This window comes from Buteo buteo, chromosome 31 (assembly GCF_964188355.1).
Source record: "Buteo buteo chromosome 31, bButBut1.hap1.1, whole genome shotgun sequence".
Taxonomy (NCBI): Eukaryota; Metazoa; Chordata; class Aves; order Accipitriformes; family Accipitridae; genus Buteo; species Buteo buteo.
Window position 1 is genome coordinate 2,706,343 of NC_134201.1, and position 19,602 is coordinate 2,725,944.

At 61.7% G+C, this 19,602-nt stretch overlaps 1 protein-coding gene across 1 annotated transcript; it reads right to left on the reverse strand.

Annotated features, from left to right (window-relative positions):
• Positions 1-1,806: 1,806 nt before the first annotated feature.
• SLC5A2 (solute carrier family 5 member 2) lies at positions 1,807-18,527 on the reverse strand. The gene is made up of 15 exons (XM_075018853.1): positions 18,444-18,527; positions 16,160-16,231; positions 15,639-15,743; positions 14,239-14,298; positions 13,530-13,634; positions 12,117-12,222; positions 11,544-11,624; positions 10,396-10,595; positions 9,955-10,090; positions 7,503-7,610; positions 4,979-5,129; positions 4,716-4,884; positions 3,185-3,400; positions 2,979-3,078; positions 1,807-2,035 (listed from the first exon to the last, which is right to left on the reverse strand). The coding sequence occupies exons 1-15, from the start codon at positions 18,525-18,527 to the stop codon at positions 1,848-1,850; spliced, it is 1,881 nt and encodes a 626-aa protein (XP_074874954.1). The 3' UTR covers positions 1,807-1,847.
• Between the last annotated feature and the right edge of the window lie 1,075 nt (positions 18,528-19,602).

Genomic DNA, 19,602 nt, shown 5'->3' on the forward strand with positions numbered 1-19,602 from the left:
GGGCGTTTCAGGTTCATTTTGGGGCTTTTCAGGCTCAGTTGGGGGATTCTCACGCTCGTTTTGGGGCTTTTCCGGCTCATTTTGGAGAGTTTTGGGTCCATTTGCGGGCATTTTTGTCTCATTTTGGGCCTGGTTTGGCTTATTTTGGGGCGTTTTGACATCATTTTGGAGGCTTTGGGCTCGTTTTGGGGCCGCATAGCTTGGTTTCGAGGCGTTTGGGGCTCATTTTGGGGCTTTTCAGGCTCATTTTGGAGAGTTTTGGGTCCATTTGGGGGCATTTTCGTCTCATTTGGGTCCTTTTTTTTGCTTATTTTGGGGCATTTGGGAGGCTTTGGGCTCGATTTGGGGCGTTTCGGGCTGCTTGGCGTGGTTTTGAGGTGTTTGGGGCTCATTTGGGGGCTTTTCGGGCTCATTTTGGGGCTTTTCGGGCTCATTTTGGGGCATTTCAGGTTCATTTTGGAGAGTTTTGGGTCCATTTGGGGGCATTTTCTTCTCATTTGGGTCCTTTTTTTTGCTTATTTTGGGGCATTTGGGAGGCTTTGGGCTCGATTTGGGGCGTTTCAGGCCACTTAGCTTGGTTTCGAGGCGTTTGGGGCTCATTTTGGGGCATTTCAGGCTCATTTTGGGGCTTTTCAGGCTCATTTGGGGGAGTTGGGTCCATTTGGGGGCATTTTCGTCTCATTTGGGGCTTGTTTTGGCTTATTTGGGGACATTTCGACATCATTTGGGAGGCTTTCGGCTCGTTTGGGCTCATTTTGGGGCTGCTTAGCTTGGTTTTGAGGCGTTCGGGGCTCATTTTGGGGCTTTTCAGGCTCATTTTGGAGCTTTTCAGGCTCATTTTGGGGCTTTTCAGGCTCATTTTGGAGCTTTTCAGGCTCATTTTGGGGCTTTTCAGGCTCATTTTGGAGAGTTTTGGGTCCATTTGGGGGCATTTTCATCTCATTTGGGGCTTGTTTTGGCTTATTTTGGGGCATTTCGTCATTTGTGAGCCTTTGGGCTCATTTTGGGGCCACTTAGCTTGGTTTCGAGGCGTTTGGGGCTCATTTTGGGGCTTTTCAGGCTCATTTTGGAGAGTTTTGGGTCCATTTGGGGGCATTTTCGTCTCATTTGGGTCCTTTTTTTTGCTTATTTTGGGGCATTTGGGAGGCTTTGGGCTCGATTTGGGGCGTTTCGGGCTGCTTGGCGTGGTTTTGAGGTGTTTGGGGCTCATTTGGGGGCTTTTCGGGCTCATTTTGGGGCATTTCAGGCTCATTTTGGGGCTTTTCGGGCTCATTTTGGGGCATTTCAGGTTCATTTTAGAGAGTTTTGGGTGCATTTGAGGGCATTTTCGTCTCATTTGGGTCCTTTTTTTGCTTATTTTGGGGCATTTGGGAGGCTTTGGGCTCGATTTGGGGCGTTTCAGGCCACTTAGCTTGGTTTCGAGGCGTTTGGGTCTCATTTTGGGGCTTTTCAGGCTCATTTGGGGGCTTTTCAGGCTCATTTTGGAGAGTTTTGGGCTGATTTGGGGGCATTTTCGTCTCATTTGGGGCTTGTTTTGGCTTATTTGGGGGCATTTTGACACCATTTGGGAGGCTTTGGGCTCGTTTTGGGGCCGCGTAGCTTGGTTTCGAGGCGTTCGGGGCTCATTTTGGGGCTATTCAGGCTCATTTTGGGGCATTTCAGGTTCATTTGGCGGCTTTTCAGGCTCATTTTGGAGAGTTCCGGGCTCGTTTCGGGGGCATTTTCGCCTCGTTTTGGGCCTGGTTTGCCTGGTTTGGTGGCGTTTTGCCGTCGCGTGGGGGGTTTTGCCCCCGTTTTGGGGCCGTTCCAGCCCTTTTGGGGTACGTTCCGCCGTGGGGGGGGTGGTCTCAGGCAAAGTACCCCCAGAGGAAGAAGGCGACGGCCATCAGCACCAGGGCGTTGGCGTCCACCACCCGCCCCCACACCCGCTCCTCGGGGGGCGGGGCCGGCGCCTCGGCCACGCCCCTTTCCCCCGACGGCCCCGCCCCTTGGGGGACAGGCCCCGCCCCCTGGCCAGATGGCTCCGCCTCCACATCTGGAAGAAATGGGGGGGGGGGGAATCAGTTCTGCGTCTTCTGCACCCAGGGGACCCCCCCACCACCACCCAGGGGACCCCCCCCACCCTTGGGACCCCTCCCAGACCCTTGGGGTGCCCCCCCTGCACCCATGGGACCCCCCCCTGCACCCATGAGACCCCTCCCAGACCCTTGGGACCCCTTCTAGACCCTTGGGGTGCCCCCCCTGCACCCATGGGACCCCTCCTAGACCCTTGGACCCCCCCCCCCAGCACCCATGGGACCCCTCCCAGACCCATTGGCCCCCTCCCACACCCATGGGACCCCTCCCAGACCCTTGGGCTGCCCCCCCCTGCACCCATGGGACCCCAACCACCATCCATGGGACCCCCCCAGCACCCATGGGACCCCTCCCAGACCCTTGGGGTGCCCCCCCTGCACCCATGGGACCCCTCCTCAGACCCTTGGGACCCCTTCCAGACCCTTGGAGCCCCCCCCCAGCACCCATGGGACCCCTTCCAGACCCTTGGAGCCCCCCCCCAGCACCCATGGGACCCCTCCTAGACCCTTGGACCCCCCCCCCCCAGCACCCATGGGACCCCTCCCAGACCCTTGGGCTGCCCCCCCTGCACCCATGGGACCCCCCCCTGCACCCATGAGACCCCTCCCACACCCATGGGACCCCTCCCAGACCCTTGGGCTGCCCCCCCCTGCACCCATGGGACCCCCCCAGCACCCATGGGACCCCTCCCAGACCCTTGGACACCCCCCCGCCAGCACCCATTGGCCCCCTCCCAGACCCATGGGCCCCCTCCTAGACCCTTAGAGCCCCCCCCTGCACCCATGGGACCCCTCCCAGACCCTTGGGGTGCCCCCCCTGCACCCATTAGCCCCCTCCCAGACCCATTAGCCCCCTCCCAGACCCATTGCCCCCCCCCCCCCAGCACCCATGGGTCCCTTTACCCCGGAGCTGGACGTCACCGGCGCCATCCTTGGGGGTTTGTCGGTCGAGGTCGATCCGTGGTTCCCGGCTGTTCCGGAGGCTGAAGACCAACCGGTGGAGCTGCGGGAAGCCGGATATCGGGGCGTGTCCCCCCCCCCGCCAAAAAAAAAAATTGGGGGTGTCCGTTCCCGTCCCCGTCCCCCCGCCAAAAAAAAAAAGGACTCACGTGTTGGCGAGGGATGGGGGGGTAGCAGAGGGAGACGCCGACGACGATGAGGCCGGTGGCGAGGAAGAGGAGGGCGGCGAAGTGGAGGTAGTGGAGGCCGCAAACGAGGGGGGGGCAGCGGCCGGGGGACCCGCACGTCCCCGTCCCCAAAGCGAATTCGGGGACCAGCCGGGCCAGGCCCAGCCCCAGCCCCCCCAGCAGACCCCAAAAAGCGCCCTGGGGGGGGGGGAAGGGGAAGGGGGGGGGTCAGGCACCCAGATGTGGGGTCCCCTTTTTTTTTTGGGGGGGGGGGGGCTGATGGGAATGGGGTAACGAGGGGGTCCGGATGCCGGGGTCCCCTCGGTCCCAGGCACCTGGGTCCCCTTCACCCCCCCCAACATCTGGATCCCCTTCTTCACCCCCCCCAACACCTGGGTTGCCCCAACATCTGGATCCCCTTCTTCATCCCCTCCAACACCTGGATCCCAATTCTTCATCTTCCCAACATCTGGGTCCCCCCAACATCTGGATCCCCTTCTTCACCCCCCCAACATCTGGATCCCCTTCTTCATCCCCCCAACACCTGGGTTGCCCCAACATCTGGATCCCCTTCTTCATCCCCTCCAACACCTGGATCCCAATTCTTCATCCTCCCAACATCTGGATCCCCTTCTTCATCCCCTCCAACATCCGGGTCCCCCCCAACACCTGGATCCCATTCTTCATCCCCTCCAACATCTGGATCCCCTTCTTCATCCCCTCCAACACCTGGATCCCAATTCTTCATCCTCCCAACATCTGGATCCCCTTCTTCATCCCCTCCAACGTCCAGGTCCCCCCCAACACCTGGATCCCATTCTTCATCCCCCCAACATCTGGGTCATCTTCTTCATCCCCCCAACACCTGGATTCCCTTCTTCATCACCTCCAACATCTGGATCCCCTTCTTCAACCCCCAACATCTGGATCCCCTTCTTCACCCCCCCCAACACCTGGATCCCCTTTTTACCCCCAAAGTCTGGATGCCCTTCTTCATCCCCCCCAACATCTGGATCCCCCCAACACCTGGATTCCCCTTCTTCATCCCCTCCAGCATCTGGATCCCCTTCTTCACCCCCCCAACATCTGGGTCCCCCCAACACCTGGATTCCCCTTCTTCATCTCCCCGACATCTGGATTCCCTTCTTCACCCCCCCCACAACATCTGGGTCCCCCAACTTCTGCATCCCCTTCTTCATCCCCCCCAACATCTGGATCCCCCCAACACCTGGATTCCCCTTCTTCATCCCCTCCAGCATCTGGATCCCCTTCTTCACCCCCCCAACATCTGGGTCCCCCCAACACCTGGATTCCCCTTCTTCATCTCCCTGACATCTGGATTCCCTTCTTCACCCCCCCCACAACATCTGGGTCCCCCAACTTCTGCATCCCCTTCTTCATCCCCCCCAACACCTGGATCCCCTTCTTCATCCCCCCAGCACCTGGGTCCCCTTCTTCACCCCAACATCTGGCTTCCCCCCCCCCCCCCCCCAAAAAAAAACCCCAAACTCACGGGCTCGTTGACGCGCGGGACGAAGACGGCGAGGAAGAAGACGGCGGCCACGGGGGGGGCCAAGTAACTGGCGACGGCCTGGATGTAATCGAAGAGCTGCCCCCCCCGCGCCGCCTCCACCACCGGCAGCCAGGCCAGGCTCAAGCCCACCATCGCCACGATCCACAGCCTGCGCGGGACCCCCGCCGTCACCCCTGGGTGCCCCCCACCCACCCAAACGGGGTGATAACCCCCCCAAAAAAAAAAAAAAAAACCCCACCAACCTGCCGGCGATCAGGAGGTGCCGGGCTCCGGCGCGGGGGCGCAGGCGTTGGTAGACGTCGAGGGTGAAGAGGGTCCCGGCGCTGGCGAAGATGGAGGCCAGGGAGGACATGAGGGCGGCCAGGACCACCGCCAGCATCAGCCCGCGTAGTCCTGGGGGGGGGAAAGGGGGGGTGGAATGGGGGAAACACACCCCAAACAGTCCAAAACAGACTCCCACCGGCCTCTGGGAGTGCGCTAATAGCCCGCTAATAGCCACTAATAACCCCCCCGTAGCTGCTAATAGCCACTAATAGCCCCCTAATAACCCTAAGAGTGCACTAATAGCCCCCTAATAGTCCCTAATAACCCCCTAATGCCTCTAAGAGTGCACTAATAGCCCCCTAATAGTCCCTAATAACCCCCTAATACCTCTAAAAAGATACTAATAGCCCCCTAATTACCCTAAGAGTGCACTAATAGCCCCTAATAACCCCCTAATACCTCTAAGAGGGCACTAATAGCCCCCTAATAGTTCCTAATAACCCTAAGAGTGCACTAATAGCCCCCTAATAGCCACTAATAACCCCCCGTAGCCTCTAATAGCCCCCTAATAACCCCCTAATACCTCTAAGATTGCACTAATAGCCACTAATATCTCTAAGATTGCACTAATAGCCCCCTAATAACCCTCTAATACCTCTAAGAGAGCACTAATAGCCCCCAATAACCCTAAGAGTGCACTAATAGCCCCCTAATAGCCACTAATAAGCCCCTAATACCTCTAAGAGTGTACTAATAGCCCCTAATGCCTCTAAGAGTGCACTAATAGCCCCCTAATAGCCACTAATAACCCCCTAATACCTCTAAGAAGGCACTAATAGCCCCCTAATAGCCCCTAATAACCCCCTAATACCTCTAAGAGTGCACTAATAGCCCCTAATAACCCCCAATAGCTCCCTAATGCCCTCTGAGAGTGCACTAATAGCCGCTATTAGCCCCTAATAGCCCCCAATAACCCTAAGAGTGCACTAATAGCCCCCTAATAGCCAGCTAATAACCTGAGTGCACTAATAGCCCCCCAATAGCTTTCCATTAGCCACTAGTAACCCCCAATCGTCACCTAATGACCTCTAATAATGCACTAGTAGCACCTAATAACGCCCTAATAACGCCCTAATACCCCTAATAACGCTCTAATGACGCCCTAGTAGCCCTAATAACACCCTAGTAGCCCCTAATACCGCCCTAATACCCCTAATAACGCTCTAATACCACCCTAATACCTCAATAATGCAGTGATAGCCCCTAATGACCCCCTAATACCCCTAATAATGTTCTAATAATGCCATAATAGCCCCTCATACCGCCCTAATAGTGCCCTGATACACCTAATAACGCCCTAATACCGCCCTAATAACCCTAATAATGCTCTAATAATGCAGTAAGAGCCCCTAATACCCCTAATAGTGCCCAATACCGCCCTAATACCCCAATAACGCTCTAATAATGCAGTAATAGCCCCTAAAAACGCCCTAATACCCCTAATACCGCCCTAATTCCCCTAATAACGCCCTAATAATGCAGTAATAGCCCCTAATACCGCCCTAATACCCCTAATACCTCCCTAATAAAGCTCTAATAATGCAGTAATGGCCCCTAATAACGCCCTAATACCACCCTAATACCCCTAATAACGCCCTAATACCGCCCTAATAACACCCTAATAACGCTCTAATAATGCAGTAAGAGCCCCTAATAACGCCCTAATACCCCTAATAACGGCCTAATAATGCAGTAATAGCCCCTAATACCGCCCTAATACCGCCCTAATACCCCTAATAACGCTCTAATAATGCCGTAATAGCCCCTAATACCGCCCTAATACCGCTAATGACGCCCTAATACCGCCCTAATAACACCCTAATAACGCCCCAATACCCCTAATAACGCCCTAATAATGCCGTAATAGCCCCTAATACCGCCCTAATACCGCTAATAACGCCCTAATAACACCCTAATAACCCTAATACCGCCCTAATACCGCTAATAACGCCCTAATAACCCTAATAACGCCCTAATAATGCAGTAATAGCCCCTAATACCGCCCTAATACCCCTAATAACGCCCTAATAACACCCTAATAACGCTCTAATAATGCAGTAAGAGCCCCTAATACCGCCCTAATACCCCTAATAACGCCATAATAATGCAGTAATAGCCCCTAATAACACCCTAATACCGCCCTAATACGCCTAATAACGCTCTAATAATGTCGTAATAGCCCCTAATACCGCCCTAATACCCCTAATAACGCCCTAATAATGCCGTAATAGCCCCTAATACCGCCCTAATACCGCTAATAACGCCCTAATAACACCCTAATAACCCTAATACCGCCCTAATACCGCTAATAACGCCCTAATACCGCCCTAATAGCCCTAATAGCGCCCTAATAATGCCATAATAGCCCCTAATACGGCCCCCTCCCGCGGTCGGGGCGCGGTGGGGGCGCGGCGCGGGCGCGGCGGGGGCGTGTCCCCGTACCGGGGGGCAGGAGGGTGAGGACGAGGCGGGGGTAGGCGACGTTGGAGCAGCCGACGGGGGTCCCGCAGGCGCGGCGGCAGCCCTGGGCGTCTGCGCACCCCACCACCTCTGTCGGGATTATCGGGATTATTGGGGGGGGATTAGGGGATTTGGGGGGTGAGGGAGGGGACTGGGGGATTATGGGAAATGTGGGGTTGGGGGGGGATTGTGGGAAATGTGGGATTATGGGATTTATGGGGTAGGGGGGATTGGGGGGACAGGGGGATTATGGGATTTGGGGGATTAGGGGATAATGGGATATATGGGATTAGGGGACGGAGGGGATTATGGGATATGTGGGATATATGGGATTAGGGGATGGAGGGGATTGGGGGAGGGGGAGTTATGGGGTAGAGGGGATTAGGGGATTATGGGATAGAGAGGATTATGGGATATGTGGGATTAGGGGAGGGAGGGGACTATGGGATTAGGGGATTTATGGGATTTATGGGATATGTGGGATTAGGGGAGGGAGGGGATTAGGGGATATGTGGGATCGTGGGATAGAGGGGACTATGGGATTGTGGGATAGAGGGGGATTATGGGATAGAGGGGGTTATGGGAGGGGGAATTATGGGGTCGAGGGGATTAGGGGATAGAGGGAACTATGGGATTATGGGATATATGGGATTGTGGGATAGAGGGGACTATGGGATATATGGGATAGAGGGGAGGGAGGGGGATTATGGGATAGAGGGGATTAGGGGAGGGAGGGGGGTTATGGGATTGGGGGAATTACGGGGGTTATGGGATAGAGGGGGATTATGGGACATATGGGATTACGGGATAGATGGGATTAGGGGATAGAGGGGATTATGGGATTGGGGGATTATGGGATATAGGCGATTATGGGGTAGAGGGGATTAGGGGATAGAGGGAACTATGGGATTGGGGGAGTTATGGGGATTATGGGATAGAGGGGGATTATGGGATATGGGGGATTATGGGATATAAAGGGGATTATGGGATATGGGGGATTATGGGGGGTGTAGGGATTTGGGGGGGGGCACTTGTGGGGCTCACGGGGGAAGGGGGCTGGGCGGCCATCTTGGGCGGCCATCTTGGGCCACCACGGTTGGGCGGCCATTTTGGGTAGCCCTGCTGAGCGGCCATCTTGGGTGGCTTCTTCAGGCAGCCATCTTGGAGTGGCCACGTTGGGCGGCCATGTTGGGCTACCACGGTTGGGCGGCCATGTTGGGCAGCCATGTTGGGCGGCCATGTTGGGCGGCCAACCATCTTGGGTTGGTCAATGAAGATTGGGGAAGGGGCACCAGGGCGGCCATGTTGGCTGGCCATGTTGGGCGGCCATGTTGGGCACCCATGTTGGGCAGCCACGTTGGGTGGCCATGTTGGGTGGCCAACCATCTTGGATTGGCCAATGAAGATTGGGGAAGGGGCACCAGCGCAGCCACGTTGGGCAGCCATGTTGGGTGGCCATGTTGGGTGGCCATGTTGGGCGGCCATGTTGGGTGGCCATGTTGGGCAGCCACGTTGGGTGGCCATGTTGGGTGGCCAACCATCTTGGGTTGGTCAATGAAGATTGGGGAAGGGGCACCAGGGCGGCCATGTTGGCTGGCCATGTTGGGCAGCCACGTTGGGTGGCCATGTTGGGTGGCCATGTTGGGCAGCCACGTTGGGTGGCCATGTTGGGTGGCCAACCATCTTGGGTTGGTCAATGAAGATTGGGGAAGGGGCACCAGGGCGGCCATGTTGGCTGGCCATGTTGGGCGGCCATGTTGGGCACCCATGTTGGGCAGCCACGTTGGGTGGCCATGTTGGGTGGCCAACCATCTTGGATTGGCCAATGAAGATTGGGGAAGGGGCACCAGCGCAGCCACGTTGGGCAGCCATGTTGGGTGGCCATGTTGGGTGGCCATGTTGGGCGGCCATGTTGGGTGGCCATGTTGGGCAGCCACGTTGGGTGGCCATGTTGGGTGGCCAACCATCTTGGGTTGGTCAATGAAGATTGGGGAAGGGGCACCAGGGCGGCCATGTTGGCTGGCCATGTTGGGCAGCCACGTTGGGTGGCCATGTTGGGTGGCCATGTTGGGCAGCCACGTTGGGTGGCCATGTTGGGTGGCCAACCATCTTGGGTTGGTCAATGAAGATTGGGGAAGGGGCACCAGGGCGGCCATGTTAGGCAGCCATGTTGGGTGGCCATGTTGGGTGGCCAACCATCTTGGGTTGGTCAATGAAGATTGGAGAAGGGGCACCAGGGCAGCCACGTTGGGCAGCCATGTTGGGTGGCCATGTTGGGTGGCCAACCATCTTGGGCTGGTCAATGAAGATTGGGGAAGGGGCACCAGGGCAGCCATGTTGGGCGGCCACGTTGGTTGGCCACATTGGGTGGCCAACCATCTTGGGCGTCTTGGGCAGGTGGGGGTGGGCGCGGGGCGAGCGAGGGGTGGCTGACCAGGGAAGAGGACGCGGGCGGCCATGCCGGGCAGCACCATGAGGAACATGGGCAGCACTTTGAGGTAGCCGCAGACGACGCAGCCGGCGCGGACGTGGGTCAGCGAGCGGCCGGCCAAGCACCGCTGCACGATCACCTTGGGGGGGGGGAACGGGACACAGAGACCACCCCATTTGCTCCCAGTGCACCTCCCCAGTGCTCCCAGTGCCACCCCAGTGCCTTCCAGTCCCCTCCCGGAGCTTCCCAGTCTCTGCCAGTGCCCCCCAGTCCCCTCCCAGCACCTCCTGATCCCCTCCCAGTGCCTCCCAGTCCCATCTCAGTGCCTCCCAGTGCCCCTCGATCCCATCCCAGTGTCTCCCACTCCCCTCCCAGTACCTCCCAGTGCCCCCCAGTCCCCTCCCAGTGCCCCCCCAGTCCCCTCCCAGTGCCTCCCAGTCCCACCTGATCGGTACACCAGTACCAGGCGGAGATGATGCCCAGTCCCAGTAAGAGGCCGGGCCAGGGCAGGTCCCCGGTACTGGGATGGCGCAGGAGGTGGAAGGCGTCGGGCCGGGGGCGCCCGCAGGGACCCGTCACGTTGGGGGGCAGCGCCAGGGGGTAACGCTCCACCAGCCCCTCGTAGCCCCCCACGGCGCCCAGTGCTGCGAGGCCCCCAGCGTGCACCAGTAAGGACCAGTAAGGACCAGTATGGGGCTTGGGGGAGGCGCAGCGGACTCGCCCACGGCTCCCCCTGCCTCCTCCCAGTACAGCCCAGTGCCTCCCAAGGCGCAGGTGCTGCCTCCCAGTGCTCCCAGTCCCCTCCCAGTGACTCCCAGTGACTCCCAGTGCCTCCCAGTCCCCTCCCAACACCTCCCCAGTGACCCCCCCAGTCCCTCCCAGTACCCCCCAGTCACCTCCCAGTGCCCCTCGATCCCCTCCCAGTGCCTCCCAGTCCCCCTCAATCTTCTCCCAGTGCCTCCCAGTCCCCTCCCAGTTTCTCCCAGTCCCCTCCCAGTGCCTCCCAGTCCCTTTCCAACACCTCCCCAGTGACCCCCAGCCCTTCCCAATAATCCCCAGCCCCCTCCCAGTCCCCTCCCAGTGCTCCCAGTCCCCCTCAATCTTCTCCCAGTGCTCCCAGTCCCCTCCCAGTGCCTCCCCGGTGCCTCCCAGTCCCCTCCCAGTCCCTCCCAGTCCCTTTCCAACACCTCCCCAGTGCTCCCAGTCCCTCCCAGTCCCCCCCAGTCGCCTCCCAGTGCCCCTCGATCCCCTCCCAGTGCTCCCAGTCCCCCTCAATCTTCTCCCAGTGCCTCCCAGTCCCTTTCCAACACCTCCCCAGTGACCCCCAGTCCCTCCCAGTGCTCCCAGTCCCCCTCAATCTTCTCCCAGTGCTCCCAGTCCCCTCCCAGTTTCTCCCAGTCCCCTCCCAGTGCCTCCCAGTCCCTTTCCAACACCTCCCCAGTGACCCCCAGTCCTTCCCAATAATCCCCAGTCACCTCCCAGTGCCCCGCCATCCCCTCCCAGTTTCTCCCAGTCCCCTCCCAGTCCCCTCCCAACACCTCCCCAGTACCCCCCAGTCCCTCCCAGTGCTCCCAGCCCCCTCCCAGTCCCACCGTAGCCGGCCAGGACCGAGGCCCCCACGACGATGATGAGGGTCTGCACCAGATCTGCGTACATCAGCGCCGCCAGCCCCCCTGCAGGCCACGCCCGTTCAGGCCACGCCCCCCCCTTCAGGAACCTCCCATCGCCAGACCACACCCTCTTCCCGCTCAGACCCCCACACTTTAGCCACGCCCCCCTTCAGACCACGCCCCATCTAGACCACACCGCCAGGCCCTGCCCACGCCCCTTGCTCAGGCCACGCCCCTTCGGCAGCCACGCCTTTAGGCCCCCCGCCCTTCCTGCCCCACCCCATCTGCCCACGCCCGCCAGGCCCCGCCTTTTTGCCCCAGGGCCCCATCAGCTCCCACCCCTCTTGGGCCCCCGCCCCTCCCGGCCCCGCCCCTCCTGGCCCCTCCCACACGGCCCCACCCACACAAGCCACGCCCCTCCTCATTGGCCACGCGCTGCACCCCACAAGCTCCCACCAGCCCCCCCCGCCCCCCGCGGGCCCCTCCCTCCCCTCCGGCCACGCCCCATCTGGCCACGCCCCCTCCGGCCACGCCCTCCCGTGGCCCCGCCCCCACCGGTGACGGTGTAGAGGGCGGTGACGGCCAGCAGGGCCCCCACGGCGGCGTAGAGGTTCCAGCCCAGCGCCTCCTGGATGAAGATGGCCCCCGAGTACATGTCCACCTACCGGGGGGGGGGGGCGCCTATAGGGGCTATAGGGACCCCCCAAAGCCTGGAGGGACCCCCTGAGCCCAGAGGGCCCCCCCCAGACCCTATAGGCCCCCAAATCCCATAGGACCCCCTCCCAAAACCCCCACGGAAGACCCCAGACCCCCCCCCCAGGACCTCCAGCCCCTATAGAAGGTCCCCCAGCCCCTATAGAATCCCCGCAACCCCTATAGAACCCCCCCAGCCCCTATAGGGTTCCCCCCAAACCCTATAGCAGCCCCTCCCAAGGACTCCCAGCCCCTATAGATCCTCCCCAACCCCTATAGGTGCCCCCCCAGCCCCTATAGATCCCCCCCAACCCCTATAGATCCCCCCCAGCCCCTATAGTTGCCTCCCCCAGACCCTATAGAGCCCCTCCAGCCCCCCTAGGGTCCCCCCCAGCCCCTATAGTAGCCCCTCCCGAGGACTCCCAGCCCCCATAGATCCCCCCCAGCCCCTATAGATCCCCCCCAGCCCCCATACTTCCCTGCAACCCCTATAGAACCCCCCCAATCCCTATAGATCCCCCCCAGCCCCTATAGTTGCTCCCCCAGCCCCTATAGATCCCCCTCCAGCCCCTATTGATCCCCCTGCAGACCCTATAGAGCCCCTCCAGCCCCCCATAGGGTCCCCCCCAGCCCCTATAGCAGCCCCTCCCGAGGACTCCCAGCCCCTATAGATCCCCCCCAGCCCCTATAGATCCCCCTCCAGACCCTATAGATCCCCCCCAGCCCCTATAGATCCCCCTCCAGCCCCTATAGATCCCCCCCAGCCCCTATAGATCCCCCTCCAGACCCTATAGATCCCTCTCCAGACCCTATAGATTCCCCCCCGGACCCTATAGATCCCCCTCCAGCCCCCCCCAGGGTCCCCTCCAGCCGCTATAGATCCCCCCCCAGCCGCTATAGGTTACCCCAGCCCCCGTAGGGTCCCCCCCAACCCCTATAGCAGCCCCTCCCGAGGACTCCCAGCCCCTATAGATCCCCCCCAGCCCCTATAGATCCCCCTCCAGCCCCCCCTAGGGTCCCCCCCAGCCCCTATAGATCCCCCCCCAGGCCCTATAAATCCCCCCCAAGCCCCTATAGATCCCCCCCCAGCCCCTATAGATCCCCCCCCAGACCCTATAGATCCCCCTCCAGCCCCTATAGATCCCCCCCAGCCCCATAGATCCCCCCCCAGACCCTATAGATCCCCCCCCAGCCCCTATAGATCCCCCCCCAGCCCCTATAGAACCCCCCCAGCCCCTATAGCTCCCCTACCCGCCCCGCCCCCCGCCCCCGTACGGAGATTTTGGTGGAGACGTAAAGCCCCAGCGAGAGCAGCGCCAGGTAGAGCTGGATGCGGCCCCCCCCGAAACGCTTCCCCAGGTACTCGGGCATCGTCGACACCTGGGGGGGCACCCACGGGTGGGGGTGGCACCCAGGGGTGGGGGGGGCACCCATGGGTTTGGGGGGGGCACCCATGGATTAGGGGGGGGCACCCAGGGGGTTGGGGGGGGCACCCAGGGGTGTGGGGGTGTCCAGATGTTTTGGGGGGGGGCACACATGGGTTTGGGGGGGGCACCCATGGGTTTGGGGGGGCACCCAAGGGGTGTGGGGGGGGCACCCAGGGAGTTGGGGGGGGCACCAGGGTTTTGGGGGGGGCACCCAGGGAGTTGGGGGGGGCACCAGGGTTTTGGGGGGGGGGGCACCCATGGATTTGGGGGGACACCCAGGGGTTTGGGGGGGGCACCCATGGATTGAGGGGGCACCCATGGATTGGGGGGGGGGCACCCAAGGGGTGTGGGGGGGCACCCATGGGTTTGGGGGGGGCACCCAGGGGTTTGGAGGTGCCCCCCCTAAAAAAAAAGACCCCAGACCCCCCCCCCCAGTGTTACCTTCCCCCCCCCCTCAAAGTGCCCCAGGCCCCTCCCCCTTTGACGCCCCTCCCCCACAGGCCCCTCCCCTAGGCCCCGCCCCCCCAAGCCCCACCCACCGCCCCCCCCCCACTCACCCCCGCCCGCAGGTAAATGGGGACGAAGACCCAGCCCAGCAGCAGGACGATGAACATGCCCTATGGGGGGGGGCGTGGTCACTTGGGGGCGTGGTCACACGGGGGTGGGGTCGCTGGGGGGCGGGGTCACGCGGGGTGGGGTCGCATGGGGAGGTTGGGGGGGATATGGGGGGGATATGGGGGGGTTATGGGGTGGATATAGGGAGCTATGGGGGGGTATAGGGGGGGCTATAGGGGCTATAGGGGATTTGGGGGGTTATGGGGGGCTATAGGGGAATATAGGGGGGTTATGGGGGGTTATAGGGGGGTCTAGGGGGGATATGGGGGTTGTGGGGGGCTATAGGGGGGTTATGGGGGAATATAGGGGGGTTATGGGGGGCTATAGGGGGCTATAGGGGGGTTATAGGGGTCTATGGGGGATATGGGGGGGTTATGGGGGGTTATGGGGGGCTATAGGGGGGTTATAGGGGTCTATGGGGGATATGGGGGGGTTATGGGGGGTTATGGGGGGCTATAGGGGGGTTATAGGGGTCTATGGGGGATATTGGGGGGTTATGGGGGGCTGTAGGGGAATATAGGAGGGTTATGGGGGGGTTATAAGGGGGTCTGGGGGGGGTCTAGGGGAGATATGGGGGTTGTGGGGGGCTATAGGGGGGTTATGGGGGAATATAAGGGGTTATGGGGGGGCTATAGGGGGATATAGGGGGGTTATGGGGGTCTATGGGGGATATAGGGGGGGTTATGGGGGGTTATGGGGGGCTACAGGGGAATGTAGGGGTTATAGGGGGTTCTAGGGGGGATATGGGGGTTATGGGGGGCTATAGGGGGGTTATAGGGCATCTATGGGGGCTATAGGGGGGTTATGGGGGGCTATAGGGGTTATAGGGGGGGTCTATGGGGGATATAGGGGGTTATGGGGGGGCTATAGGGGGGTTATGGGGGCTATAGGGGGGGATATAGGGCAATATGGGGGTTATGTGGTGGATATAGGGGCCTTAGGGGGGCATATAGGGGGTTATGGGGGGGCTATAGGGGGGATATAGGGCGTTATGGGGGGTTATGGGGGGATTATGGGGGGGCTATAGGGGGGTTAGGGGGTGCTATGGGGGATATAGGGCATTATGGGGGTTATGGAGTGGATATAGGGGGTTAGGGGGGGCTATGGGGCATATAGGGGGTTATGGGGGGCTATGGGGGGATATAGGGTGGGGGGGCTATGGGGGGATATGGGGGTCTATGGGGGCTATGGGGGGTTATGGGGGTCTATGGGGGTTATGGGGGCATTATGGGGGGTTACTGGGGGGCTGGGGGGGGTGTAGGGGGCTTATGGGGGCTTATGGGGGATATATGGGAGTTCTGGGGTGTATGGGGGGATCCGGGGGGGGTCCCCCCCCACTCACGCTCCACTCGAAGCCCCCCACGGCGATGCCGCCGGCCGCCCCCGTCCCCGCCAGCCCCACGAAGTGCCCCGACCCGATGTTGCTGGCGAAGAGCGAAGCCCCCACCTGCCCCCCCCCCGCCCCCACCCCCACCCACGGGTCACCCATCGGGGGGTGGGGGGGGGGGTCTGGGGGGACCCCAAATCCCCCCCAAGAGCCCCCACGGGCCCCCCAGTGTCCCCACAGCCCCCCAAATCCCCCCGTGTCCCCCAAGAGCCCCCCACATCCCCCATGTCCCCCCCCCTTGTCCCCAATATTCCCCCAGTGCCCCCCCAGTGCCCCCCAGTGCCCCCAATATTCCCCTATGTCCCCCCATATCCCTCCCAGTGCCCCCAATATTCCCCCATATCCCCCCAGTGCCCCCCAGTACCCCCCAGTACCCCCCCAGTGCCTCCCCAGTGCCTCCCAGTGCCCTCCCAGTGCCCCCCAGTACCCCCCAGTACCCCCCCAGTGTCCCCCCAGTGCCCCCCAGTGCCACTCACTGGTCCCCAGGCCATGCTCCTCCCGGCCAGGAAATACCCGCTGATGGTGCTGCGGCTGCCGCGGCGCAGGGACTGCGGGGGGGACACCAGGGACACCAGGATGGGGCACCAGTGCTCCCAGTATGGGCACCAGGGACACCAGTACGGGGACACCAGTGCTCCCAGTATGGGCACCAGGGGTCCCGGTATAGGGATACCAGTGCTCCCAGTATGGGGCAACAGGGCTACCAGTATGGGCCACCAGGGGTCCCAGTATGGGCAACAGGGACACCAGGATGGGGACACCAGTGCTCCCAGTATGGGCACCAGGGACACCAGGATGGGCCACCAGTGCTCCCAGTATGGGGCAACAGGGACACCAGGATGGGCAACCAGTGCTCCCAGTATGGGGCAACAGGGGTCCCGGTATAGGGACACCAGTGCTCCCAGTATGGGGCACCAGGGACACCAGTACTGGGCGACCAGTGCTCCCAGTATGGGCAACAGGGACACCAGGATGGGGACACCAGTGCTCCCAGTATGGGGCACCAGTGCTCCCAGTATAGGGATACCAGTGCTCCCAGTATGGGCAACAGGGACACCAGGATGGGCACCAGTGCTCCCAGTATGGGGCACCAGGGACACCAGGATGGGCAACAGTGCTCGCAGTACTGGGACACCAGTGCTCCCAGTATGGGGCACCAGGGACACCAGTATGCAGCACCAGTGCTCCCAGTATGGGCACCAGGGGTCCCGGTATAGGGATACCAGTGCTCCCAGTATGGGGATACCAGTGCTCCCAGTATGGGGCAACAGGGACACCAGTACTGGGACACCAGTGCTCCCAGTATGGGGCAACAGGGCTCCCAGTACAGGGCCACCAGTGGCACCAGGACTCCCAGGATGGGGACACCAGTGCTCCCAGTACAGGGACACCAGGGCTTCCAGTACGGAGCCACCAGTGCTCCCAGTATAGAGGCCACCAGTGCTCCCAGTGCTCCCAGTATAGACACCCCCAGTGCTCCCAGTACAGGAGTCCCCAGTGCTCCCAGTCACTCATTAACCCCATGTACCTCATTACCAGCCCCAGACTGGGGCATTGTGGGTAATGATTAACCCCTCCCCCGCCAGGGGTCAGAGAGGTCAAAAAAACAACCGGGGCGGGGGGGGGGGGGGGAGAGAGAGAGCAGGGAATTGTGGGAAACCCCAAAGTAGTTGGGGGGTGCTGGGGGGGGCAGAAAGGGGGGCGACGTTCTAGGTCACTCAATGAGGGGGGGGGGTCAAGGAAACCCCCGGCCTTGACCAATGGGGGGGCCGAGGGGGTGGGAGGGCAGTTATGGGGTGGGGGGGGGGGTCTTGGGGGGGTCGTGGGGTGGTTGTGGGGTGCCCCATGGTGGGTTTGGGGGCGTCTGGGTGCATCAAGGGGGCGGTTCTAGGTCACTCAATGGGGTTGGGTCAATGGGAGGGGGGAATGGGGGGGCCCCAGGGGGTGTGGGGGCAGTTATGGGGTGGGGGGGGTCACGGGGGGGGGGGTCGTAGGGGGTCTTGGGGTGTCACAGGGTGGTTGTGGGGTGCCCCATGGTGGGTCTGGGGGCGTCTGGGTGCATCAAGGGGGAGGTTCTAGGTCACTCAATGGGGTTGGGTCAATAGAGGAGGGAATGGGGGGTCTGGGGGGGGGCAATTATAGGTGCAGAGGGGCAGTTAGGGGTCCGGGGGGGCAGTTAGGGGTCTGGGGGGGCACTTAGGGGTCTGGGGGGGGCACTTAGGGGTCCCAAGGTTGTACTTAGGGGTCTGGGGAGGCAGTTATAGGTCCGGGGGGGGCATTTAGGGGTCCAGGGGGGCACTAAGGTGTCGGGGGGGGGGCAGTTATAGGTCCAGGGGGGGCACTTAGGTGTCTGGGGGGGCAGTTAGGGGTCTGGGGGGGCACTTAGGTGTCTGGGAGGGCAGTTAGGGGTCTGGGGGGGCACTTAGGTGTCTAGGGGGGCAGTTAGGGGTCTGGGGGGGCAACTTAGGGGTCTAGGGGGGCAGTTAGGGGTCCCAAGGTTGGATTTGGGGGTCTGGGGGGGGGGCAGTTATAGGTCCAGGGGGTCTGGGGGGGCACTTAGGGGTCTGGGGGGGCAGTTATAGGTCCGGGGGGGCATTTAGGGGTCTGAGGGGGGGGCACTTAGGGCACCAAAAGTCCCTTCGGGGTCCCAAGCGGGTCGTTAGGGGTCCCAAAGTGAGGGGGGGGGGGCACTTAGGGGTCCACTTATGGGTCGGGGGGGGTGGATTTTGGGGGGGGGGAACGACACACACACACCCTTACCCACAGCCCCACGGCGAGGACGAGGACGAAGTACCCCCCGATCACCCCCAAATCCCAGGGGTCCACGGCCGGCGTCCGCTCCATCCCCGCCCCCCCCCCAAAAAAAAAGAAAACCAAACCCCCACCCCACGGCTGCCCCCTAAATACCCCACCCCCCCCCCCCCCCCCCACCCACGGGGCGGGGACCCGAAACGCCCGGCCCACCCCCCGCGGGACGCTTGGGTGCCCCCCGAGTGTCCTGGGTGGACCCGGAGGGGGTGGGGGGGGAGGGGTGGGGGTAGGGCCCTGCCCCCACCCTGCTGTGGGGGGCATGAAACCCCCCCCCGAGGGTCCCTTGGGGGTCCTTGGGGGTCTTCAGGGGTCCCTTGGGTGGTCCCTGGGGTCCCTTGGGGGTCCTCAAGGTCCCTTGGGTGGTCCCTGGGGTCCCTTGGGCGTCTTCAGGGGTCTCTTGGGTGTCCCGTGGGGTCCCTTGGGGGTCCTCAAGGTCCCTTGGGTGGTCCCTGGGGTCCCTTGAGGTCCCTTGGGGGTCTTCAGGGGTCCCTTGGGGGTCCCTGAGGTCCCTTGGGGGTCCCTGGGGTCTCTTGGGGGTCTTCAGGGGTCCCTTGGGTGTCCCGTGGGGTCCCTTGGGGGTCCTCAAGGTCTCTTGGGTGTCTCCAGGGGTCCCTTGAGGGGTCTCAAGGTCTCTCGGGGGTCCCTGTGGTCCCCAGGGGTCCCTCAGGTGTCCCTGAGGTCCCTTGGGGGTCCCCGAGGTCCCTTGGGGGTCTTCAGGGGTCCCTTGGGGGTCTCTGGGGTCCCTTGGGGTCCCTTGGGGGTCCTGGAGGTCCCTTGGGTGGTCCCTGTGGTCCCCAGGGGTCTCTTGGGGGTCCTTGAGGTCCCTTGGGGGGTCCCTGGGGTCCCTTGGGGGTCCCTTGGGGGTCCTCAAGGTCCCTTGGGTGTCTTCAGGGGTCCCTTGGGGGTCCTTGAGGTCCCCAGGGGTCTCTTGGGGGTCCCCGAGGTCCCTTGGGTGTCTCCACGGTCCCTTGGGGGTTCTAAAGGTCTCTTGGGGGTCCCTGGGGTCTCTTGGGGGTCCTCAAGGTCCCTCGGGGGTCCCCAGGGCCAACACATCCCCCCCGGCTTTTCCTCTTCATCCGTCACCCTGCCTTCGACCATGACGACTCCG